This window comes from Denticeps clupeoides, chromosome 5, assembly GCF_900700375.1.
Source record: "Denticeps clupeoides chromosome 5, fDenClu1.1, whole genome shotgun sequence".
Taxonomy (NCBI): domain Eukaryota; kingdom Metazoa; phylum Chordata; class Actinopteri; order Clupeiformes; family Denticipitidae; genus Denticeps; species Denticeps clupeoides.
Window position 1 is genome coordinate 20,760,039 of NC_041711.1, and position 11,101 is coordinate 20,771,139.

The window sequence follows — 11,101 nt, forward strand, 5'->3', positions numbered from 1 at the left end:
ACATGAATATAGGCAAGACACACTCTTCACCTGGTTGCAGCCACACACAATTAACACCATCTGAACCAAATAAGTTCACTTTAGTTTCATCAGACCATAGGACATGGTTCCAGTATCCATTTACTTCAGCAAGGCTGGCTTTTTTATGCTTGATCTTTAGAAGAGGCTTTCCTCTGGGATAATTCAGACCAATTTGATGCAGTGTGCAGCATATGGTTGACAGGCTGACTCCACCAACCCTTCAACCTCTGCAGCAATGTTGGCGGCACTCATACATCTATTTTCAAAAGACAACCTCTGGATATGGCGCTGAGCATGTGGGCTCAACTTCTTTGGCTGACCATGACGAGTCCTGTTCTGAGTGGAACTGGTCATGTTAAACCACAGTATGGTCTTGACCACCATTGAGCAGCTCAGTTTCAGGGTATTGGCTTATAGTCCCCCTCAGACGGAGCAGACAAAGCTCGGACTTAGTGTTTGGACATGCGGTTCGAGAATCACTGCAAGCTTTAAAGAAAGGATTAGTACGATGTGTGGAGTAAAGTAAATTGAGCCTAAATATAATTTGTCAATTGATTTATAAACACTTGATTTTAGTAAATTATTAATAATCCCAAATATATCATAATAATATATGCCAAAAACCTTATATATTTCAGAAAATTCACAGAACAAACAAAAAAAATTGTCTCTACTTGGGGAAGGGGAGTGAGGAAACGGGGAAGGGAAAGTCAACATTAATACAAGGAATATGCACATGCCACCTCTAACCAGACTATTACCACACCAAAAAACCCAAGACCCAAGAAAAAAACATAAAAACGTTCCACGATTGACTATACAATTGACTATTCCTCCAATGAGTTAGTCTTGTGGTTTATTTAGTAATAAAATAAATATGCAAATTATGAGGGTGTCCCCAAATTAGTCACAATTACTAGTAGAAGATCTTAACTAAGGACAGATGTGATATCTTCCAGTATAGTGACCTTAATTTAATGCCTACACTCAAAACTACACTCATGTACACTCATAAGAAATGCCTTTTGGAGTATTATTGAATCTATTACTAAAAAACATAAAACAGGAGAATAATAAATGTAAAATGGTTTCATTTGTACTCACATTCACACCTAATCATGATAAGTAGTATAATGGCACTATGGTCTTTATTTTCAACTAAATATCAGGTTCTAACTTATACAAGACCGTATGTATGTACAACCACAAACGTTGTTGATGCAATATTCTTTTTTTTTTTGTGTGTGTGTAACCTGTGGGTTGTTTTCATTGTATCAGTGCATCATATTTTGAGTGCTGTCCAAAGAAAAGATATAATAAAATATTCACATACATGGCATGATGTACAGTGAAATGCTTTTGTGACTGCTATAGACCTCAATATTGCAAATATTGCAAGTATTCAAATGGATATTGAGGACTAAGGTAGTGGTCAGCATTTTTCTATTCAGCAAAATTCTGTGGAACTGACTATAAAGCAAAAACCTGCACAACTGTACATAATGCATGCCTTTGTTAAATGACAGCCCATGTAAAACCTCAGAACTGATTTTGTGCAACATTCTTATTTGAGAGCTAACAATGACATTTTTAAAAAACATAATTGTTTATTTAATTGTAAATATCAATTAATGTGATCACTATTACACCTCTGTGATTCTGCAAGTTTCTAAAAATGTTTGCATGGTTGTTCATATTCCATAATGAAAAATATTATCCAACCAATAAGATGATTTCTATACAGTGTATAAAATAAGTATTGAACATTTCCAATTTTATAAGTAAAATTGTGCTATTGACAAGAAAATTCTCACTAAATGTCAACCCATCCAATTGAAACATATATGTACATAAGTTAAATTATGTGAAATGAGATGAAACAGGGAAAAAGTATTGAGCACAAATTAATTTAATACAAAAGTGATGACAGCTTCGAGACACATCCAGTATGGTGAAACTAGATGGTTCTCTAATGGTACAAATTTGGATACAGTAAGCAGTGACACAAATTGAGTGTACTTAAAGGAAAAAAAATCTTTGCATACATATTGCTTTTCAAATTTAATAATTTGAAATATGAAAATCTAGATTCCAGAATAGAGGCAAACAATTAATGATCAGGAACCAAAAACCTCAAAATGCAAGAACTGAAAACTTTGAATGTCCACTACGATAAAACCGGACAAGAATAAAATGTTGTGAGAAACATTATATAAATAATTCAGCATATTCTACATAAATTCTAAATCTAGGTATTTTTTACATAAGTTAGAGAATTCCTATTCTTATGGAAAAAAAACAAACATTATTCTTATCTGCTTGGACAGAAGGCCATGGTTGACTGAGTAGGCCGTAGTGGCCAGTCATTATTATTTGGTCCAGCATAGGGAGTGACCGCAAGAAAATGTATTTTAAAAGTTGTCCACTCGCCAAGGGTCATCTGCATGATCTCTTTCAGCTCAGTGGGGTCACTGAAAAGGAGTGCATGTCCATTTAAATGGTTGACTCTGACAGTCTGTGTATAGTTGTGAGGAAGACCAATTCGGGACATCTGAGGAATACACAATATTCAATGTTACATGGTTTCAGAACATTAATTGAACTATATATGGTCAACAAGGATGATATTTGTGAAGAATGTACAATATACTTCAGTCAGTTGCATCTAACAATCCAACAACTAGTTGTTTAGCTTCTGATAGCTCAGACAAATAAATATACATTTTAGTAAACAAATCACTATTATTTTAATAATCATTTACCTCATTGCAGATGTCTTCCGTGGACATATTGATGACAATTCTTCTTGGTAAACACTTTAAAGTGCTTTTCCAAGGGGGTTCTTTTAGTGCAGTACTTCCCCTTATTTTTGCCAGCTTTGTTCTGATGGAAGAATCAAGGTTCACTGTACTCAGTCTAAATCTAACTGCGTCCTCCACTGTGAAAGGAAAGTCCCTTTTGAGGAACATCTCAAAAAGCTCAGGGTCTCCATCCTGCTCCAAAAGGCTTTCCACCTCCCTTTTCATAATGTGAAGCTCTAGTCTATGCTGAATAAACACATCCCAGAGGCTTTTTGAATCGTACACGTTGGAATTTGTCACTCCAGTGTCAATCTCTGCTTTTTGTTGGTCATCCTCCATGCACTGGAGGATCCAGCTCAGACGGCAAGGCCAGCGGTCAGCCAAAATGACCCAGGCTGCAATGTTGTCGGGTTTGGGGAGTTCCGTGTTTAATGCCTCCATGACCACCACTGAAACTCGAATGGAGTTGATTACTCTCCTCATGGACATGGAGTCCCCAGCAATGTACAGATGCAGGCTACTTCGACTGTGCAGGAAAATACTTTCAAAAGCTGTATCTGTCAGCCTCTCAATCTCTTCCTCGTTAAGAGTAAAAGCATTATGGTGTTGAGTTTCGGCTTCTTGGTTATGAATCAAAGGTGTGGTGTCTGCCCTGCAAGTTTGAATGTGTTGTGCACAATCAGTCTCCGGGTAAAAACATACTGCACACTTAGAAGGCCCTGGATGAGATAAGTTCTCAAGGAACTCTGATTGTCCTTGGACAATGTTGCGGAACAGTTTGCATTTTGAGGTGGTGCTCAGTGTTGGTATTGTGAATGGTAAAGTGACAATTCGGTTCAAGAAGCTAAAAGCTTTGTCTTTTTTAATGAAACAGCTGTTTGCCTTGTCTACCTGTTTCACAATAACTTCTGGATTGACAGCAAGTAAAGAAATAAAAGGGCTTTCTTCATCTGATAGCAGAATATTTATGGAATCCAGGACACCCACAGCTTTCTTGGGTTCACAGCGATCAAGGTTAGTAATTTCCAAAACCACTTTGATGCTTCTTCTCTCAAAGACCTCCATGAAGTGAATGAAGCATGACAATAGCCTCATTTCCTTCCTCACCTCATTCATAAAGCCAAGCTGTTCACTCATTTTCTTGCCATCCATCTTTCTTCTTATATTAAAGTCCTGACTTACTATGAGGTTTTTTACAATTAGAAAAATGAATCTAATGGCTCCGACTGCTGGAACCCCAAGAATTCCAATGGCAACAGCTTCAAATGCACCAACAGATCCAGTGTTTTGTTGAGTGCTGCCACCCTCCTCTTTGGATGTTTGAGGAAAACCAAACAGTACAAGGAACAGAATTAAGACTAGAACTACAGTCAGCACTACTGTGCAGAGTAACCACAGTGGGAAGCAACAGATTTTCTTGGGTCGCCAGTCCTTAATGCTGTCCTCAGTCACCTTTTTCTGCTCTGCCTTGTCTTCATCATGCTGAACCACCCGGTAAAGGCCAAGCTGGAGCTTACCAAATTTTGCCTGAAGTTCTTGGCACAGACGCAAAACCAGTCCTGCCCACAGGAAGTCACTTCCAGCAAAATGCCAGGCGCTGAACCTTACGAAAACATAGCGAACATTCGGCTGGTTTTGGTTCTCCTTGGTCCATACAGGTTTATAGAAGATGAGACGAAAGATCAAAATCAAAATGTCACTAATGGAAGCCTTGATGGTACGAGGTTTTCTTTTTGTTTTGTATTGCTTCTCTCTCCTTTTAGCTTCTTGCTCCATGTAAACTGACCAGAGAAAGAAAATAATTGAACAAACCAATGATGAATCAAAAGAGTTGATCAAAAGTGCAGACTGTTTAAATAAATATATTTTACAATACCAAATGAAATACAATACCCTCAATGTTTTTGAGGATCATGTTGATGCGATTGGGGCATGATGAATATAAACCCACAGTCAAAGGAGAGCAAACTTTAGTAAGAGTCTTGGATAAAGCATAAGCATATAAGTTGTCTGATGGCAGATCTGTGTGGGAAATATGAAAACATGGAGCACTCATCAAACCAGTCATATTTTACACAAGAGACTGTTTTTACACACTGGAGCATTGGACAGATGCACATGGACAGATGCAATTATCCTCAATATTTGGTACACATGATGCACAAAGGTGATGCAGTAACAAACACCCCAATGTAATTTGACCTAATTGAGATGCGGTCACAAATATATGGCGGGGAAAAGAATCACACAGATGCATGGCTCAGGAGCCTGTACAAAGATAAGAACAAACAGCATGGAGGACGGGATGCAGAATGGATGCATGTGTACCAATTCAGAGAATCACAAGACAAAACAGGCACTAAACTCCGGTCTGGAAGTACTGGGATCAGAATGCTTGGAAATGTCTGGGATCGCAACAAATTCCAGTAATGTCTGTTTTTTTTTTTATCTGTAACAGGCAACAATGACCTTGGAGGCTTCTTATTTTAATGTCTGTACTATTACCTTTTGTTGGCATGATATCTTTGGAAAGATACTGCTCCTGTATAAAACACATGATGTTCACATAATAAGGGTGTTTATTTATTGCATTTGCAAATATGAACACATTTGTGCTAATTATTCATATATCAGCAGTGAAAAAATAGCTCAAAAGTAAAGCAGATTTCTAAAAACAGCATTCAAAGGAGCTGAAAGCTTCTGGAATGATATATATATAAATGTACAAACATAGAGATAGCATTGTGCCAAAGTGAGAAAATATGTTTTCCAAAAACAATATTTAAATATGATACAAGAACGACTTACTTGGATGCAGTTTATTGTCTGAAGCACACTTTACATTTATAAATAACATAAAGGACCATTGACTGGGCCAAAAACTGGATTTGTCTTACCTGTTCTGTGAGCATTCTTCATTCATAAAAAAAAGGCAGCTTACTCTTGCAATGCGGAAGAGCAACCTGGAAATGTGAACTTTATACTTTGCAGTCATAAAACCATGCCCTGGCACTGCACACACAGACAATTAATCACCCACTCCTTCAATTTATAAAAACAATAGACAAGAGCTTTCAGGGCAAAAAATATAAAAAAACAAAGGAGATACATCCCATACATCCCAGCTTCTCTCATAAAGCCATCTCCTAAATCCCTAACAATTAAAACTGAGAGTCTTACTCCACTGTCTGTGTCCAAAACTTCGTGACTTAAGCACAAGTGCTCTGACTGCAACCAGTGAAGGATTGCTGCTGGGTTTAATTTATTCTGTGACAGTGAATTCTAAACTGAGAATGCAGGTACTTACTGCACCTTGCCTTTCTGATCAAGCTGGCTGCTTTGCTTTGCATTTGTAAATCTTGTTTTATACAAAACACAAACAGTTAGGTTAAAATTAGGTTAAAATTATACATTTTTACATTTACAGCATTCATCTTTATCCAGAGCGACTTACAATCAGTGGTTACAGGGACAGTCCCCCTGGAGCAACTTAGGGTTAAGTGTCTTGCTCAGGGACACAATGGTAGTAAGTGGGATTTGAACCTGGGTCTTCTGGTTCATAGGTGAGTGTGTTACCCACTAGGCTACTACCACCCCCTAATTTTTAGGTTTATATGTCATTGGGTAGTCAACACTATAAATTGGAATAAGCAGCTGACCAACAATTTGTTAAAGTGAAGTGATTGTCATTGTGATACACAGCACAGAACATGGTGACACAACAAAATGTGTCCTATGCATTTAACCATCACCCTTGGTGAGCAGTGGGCAGCCATGACAGGTGCCTGGGGAGCAGTGTGTGGGGACGGTGCTTTACTCAGTGGCACCTCAGTGGCACCTTGGCGATTCTGGATTTTATTCGGCAACCTTCTTATTACAGGGCATCTTCCTTAACTGCTAGGCCACCACTGACCCTAAACAATGACACAACACAAAAGAAGGACAAATGTGATACATCTGGTGATTAGTTCACAGCACATATTTAGTGAAAAGCATAAATATTTCATATAGATTTCTATATTTTTTTTGTTTTCTCAAATTCAGGGTTTTTGGCATGCTGTTTGATGTCTGAACTGTAATTCAAGTTCAAAAGGCTTTTGACATTTTTCTGCCCAAAAATGTTTTATTCTACAGCCCCAGTTAAAAATCACAAAACATAAATATAACACATTGAATTTTTTTTAAATATTACAATTCAGATTTTTCTAATGAACTGCACAGACGGAAAAAAAATGAATAGGTTAGATTATATTTTTGTCCTAACAATGATGTAACACATTGAAATAACTTGATGTGAATCAAACCCTGTACAGCCTTCAGGAGACTTAAAGTACAAAGATAGGTCAGCATGCAATCAAACACTAAAATAAATCAGTATTTTGTGCATTTTGCACTCTACATGATAGAATGAAAAATATATATAGCTTAATTCATGAGAGGGGTAGATAAATAAAAATAAAAAAACATTTATGATCTGTGTTTCCTCACAGGTGTGGAATTGATAACCTAATTCAGGCTTGGTAATCCTTTGCCAGTGAAAAACATTTACTTGCCTATTGTTTCAAATAGTATTGGGGAAATATGAAGTCACCTTGGTCTCTCAGCCAAGAACAATGAAAGCTCTTTTTACAGTCCGGTCTAAAGGCAGCATCTGTCATGGTGTTAGTGCTTTTAACATGAAGAACATCTATGAATGCATCATTAAAGCAGAACATTTGTTGCATGCATTCATGCCATCAAGATGCTGAGTTGTCACTCAACTTGTTCCACCACCGAACCCACAGGGGGCGCACAGAATCCCACTGGGATGGGGACCCAGAAGTAGACGCGGAAGGGGTCGGCGTCCAGTATAAAGACCCAGTGTCCATCTCCCTTGGTGCTCGCTCATTGTAGATTTCATCTCTTTGCTGCTAAACCTTTAATTGATCTTGCTCCACGCCAACCGCCTGTTTTGGACCGTTCTCTTCAGATCACTGTTGTCTGGGGCAGTGGTGCCCCAATAATCAGTGGAAGCGGCCCAATAATCAGAAGGTTGCCCGTTTGAATCCCGATCCGCCAAGGTGCCACTGAGGTGCCACTGAGCAAAGCACCGTCCCCACACACTGCTCCCCGGGCACCTGTCATGGCTGCCCACTGCTCACCAAAGGTGATGGGTTAAATGCAGAGGACAAATTTCACCGTGTGCACTGTGTGCTGTGCTGCTGTGTATCACATGTGACAATCACTACACTTTACTTTGTTTTCCATTGTTGTTGCCCCTGACTGCTCTTCTGCCTCATCCTCCGCTCTCCCTGTTTGCTCCCTCATTGACCCACGTTGCCCAACACCTTTACAGCCTACCATGTTCAAGTACAGCGACGCCACGTCTCCTCTCCTGCCACGCCTCCCACCGCAGAGCCAGCTGCATAACTTCTGTACCACAAACGTCTTCTCCCCGGTCCCCAGAATTCCAGTGTCTTCACCTACCCCTCCGGCCATGTCACCGAGTGTACCACCAGGGTCCTGCCTTGACATGAGTTTTACAGGTACATCCCTAAAAGGGAAAGACAAACTATATTCTGCACGGCGACATAAGTAGAGACTGCACATACTTCCTCTTCGGTCCAGAAAAAAATTTGTCACCTGTGTGCTTAGCATAGTTATCTTGCAATAAATAAATAATAAAAATTACTTCCTACAGACCAGAGACAAATGTTAGATGAGTAGGATTTCTTTCAACAGACCAAATGTTAAATGAACTGACAACTCTAAATCAGCCCTCAAATAATCAGGATCTCAAATACCTCAAATACTTTATTTTAAACTGTACAAACAAATATATAGGCCGCTACTTTAGGACAGGGGACATAGAAACGGGGACAAGAAAAGGCACCACTAAAAGGGGGATCATTCCACACACACACCGCCTGAGAAGTAAACACAAGACCATCATATACACTATTATACACACACAAGACCACGGAGGCACAGTGTCTCTGACCAAGTCCTTCAAAACAAACCAGGAAAACAGAAAATCTCCCTTCACTTGGTACACAGTTTAAAACTGGAACAAAACTGAAATATAGATGCCGGCAATCAGAGCTCCAGGAACCATCGTCAGGTATGATACACCGCGACGCCTCCCAATAAAGTACATTTTTTAGGATTAGTCGTTTTTATGTTCTTAGATGTCATTAAAATAGATGTCATTGTTTTTAGATATCCACTGTACATTTCTGTCCTTGTTGATCACAATGTAAATCACCCATTCACCCACTCATGTGTTAAGCTTGATTACAGTCTTTATCAATATTGAGGTCCAATATTTAAATTTTTTTTAAATAGTTTTTTTCTGATTTGGTCATCAATGTTAATATTACAACTTATTTATATGAAAGTGTTTTCTTACACTGCCATCTGTTGGGGGAGTACAATGTCCTCAAATGACTACCAACATGTACATATGGTGCCATCATAAGGCAGAGAAATGTATTGCATGACCAGATCTGAGCACCCACCAGCCTGAGCTCATAAAAAAAGTCTGATCAGACCAGTGCCAAGACAACGATGTTACAGATGAGGTGGCTATGAAGGAAAAAATGTTTTTCTTGATGTGCTACACACAACAGCTGTGTTTTCATATCATTCCTTTTGTCACAAACACTCTCTATTTGCATCATCAAGTAAAAGCAGTAGTGGCCTTGCAGGTAAGGAAATGAACCTGCAATTACAAGGTTGCTGCTTCGAATCCCGAGCCGCCAAGGTGCCAAGCAGCATTTCTTGACACAAAGCTTGACTAAAGTGAGGTGTGAGGGAGATGCTTTTACCCGAGGTGATGCTTCAGCAAGTGGCAAATCTTATTTGTTGATCATACATGGTTCTCTAAATAGAAGCCCATTAAGAAAGCTGTTCTTTGATTAAACACTGAAGCCCTGCAATGCTAATGATTTGACCAAAGATGGTTTAGGTCTCTACAGTCCTATAAAACAATTACCACACGCTTAGTTTTTTTTTTGTCATGAATGTAGTTAACACTGTACTCATTTAAGGGACTATATTTAGACGAGATAATTACTCAACAGCCTCAGGCTATTAATTCTGAACTTGCTTTTGATTTGAATCAGTACTCCTTTTATATTGAATACATAAGCCCTGGAGATGTCACGCCGGCGAGCTGACGGGGACATAAGGGAAACAATTATTTATTAACAAATACAAATAAACAACAGTGCGGTGGCCAAAAACGGGGAATAAAGGGGAAACGCAAACTTGCCCGCAGGCTTGTGGCGGTTGCCAGAACTCAAAACACAAAACTGGTTCGCAACAGAAACTCAAGTTCATGCAGAGTCCACGAAAATGTCGCCGCTCCAGAAGGGCGGAGTTACAGTCTTTTATAAGCGGTCAGAATTGGCTTCAGCTGTCGCGATCACCTGGAGCTACCTCTGACCCCCGAGCTGGCTCCACGGCGTGGTCTTCCCATGGCGGCCCCGGACCCTCGGACCTGCACACAAAATTCAGGGCCGATCCCTCAGGGGACGTGCGGGCCCTGTCTCTGCACGTCCCTTCTGACACGTCTTGCATCCTTCCCTGCACCGCGTAGGGAGGTGGTCCCGGAGCCTCCGCCGACCGTTCCAGGCACCCCAGACTGGTGCCTTCTGGGACCATGCAGCCCCTCTCGCTGCACGTCCCCACTGGCAGAGCGGCCAGCTTCCCTCCCTGCACCACACAAGGAGGTGGACCCGGCACCTCCGGTACCTTTCCAGGCACCCCAGGTTGGTGTCTTCTGGGACCATGCAACCCCTCTCGCTGCACGTCTCCGATGGCAGACCTGCACATTGCAGGGAGGTGGTCCCGGAGCCTCCGGCAACCGTTCCAGGCACTCAAGGCTAATGGCTTCTGGGAACATGCAGCCCCTCTTGCTGCACGTCCCTGGTGCCAAGGTGGGGGCATTGCCAGAATATCCGGCTAGCCCCTTCTGCGTCCGTTGGGACAAGCAGACCCTCTTCCAGCTGGGTCCTCATGCCTTCCAGGGGCTCTATGGCACACTGCCCCTCTGGAGACGGACCCAGGCCCATGCCTGACCTGCCCTCCTCACCGGCTACCGGAGGACCCAGCTCCGTCGCTTCGCTATCTACCCTCCTCTCAGGAGGAGCCCCCAACCCAAACTGCACCCCCCAAAAAATTCTTTGCCACACACAAACGCAGACAGAGACAGACAGAAGAGAGGATAATCTGGCTCCCTCTCTGGGCTCTCTGGGACCTCCTCAGGGGGCACAGCCAGGATGTCGGGAGGCACGACC

General features: G+C 41.0%; 1 protein-coding gene across 1 annotated transcript; it reads right to left on the minus strand.

Annotated features, from left to right (window-relative positions):
* Positions 1 to 2,332: 2,332 nt before the first annotated feature.
* On the minus strand, positions 2,333 to 10,876 carry nkpd1 (NTPase, KAP family P-loop domain containing 1). Its single transcript, XM_028979380.1, has 4 exons — positions 10,801 to 10,876; positions 4,716 to 4,844; positions 2,784 to 4,603; positions 2,333 to 2,572 (listed from the first exon to the last, which is right to left on the minus strand). The coding sequence occupies exons 1-4, from the start codon at positions 10,874 to 10,876 to the stop codon at positions 2,333 to 2,335; spliced, it is 2,265 nt and encodes a 754-aa protein (XP_028835213.1).
* Between the last annotated feature and the right edge of the window lie 225 nt (positions 10,877 to 11,101).

Excerpts from the sequence above, each read along its gene's own strand:
- nkpd1 (XM_028979380.1), bottom strand. The coding sequence starts at position 10,876 with ATGGGCCTGGGTCCGTCTCCAGAGGGGCAGTGTGCCATAGAGCCCCTG. Across the intron at positions 4,604-4,715 it reads GATCCTCAAAAACATTGAGG|TTTACATGGAGCAAGAAGCT; the intron begins GTATTGTATTTC and ends TTCTCTGGTCAG. Across the intron at positions 2,573-2,783 it reads CGGAAGACATCTGCAATGAG|ATGTCCCGAATTGGTCTTCC; the intron begins GTAAATGATTAT and ends TGTATTCCTCAG.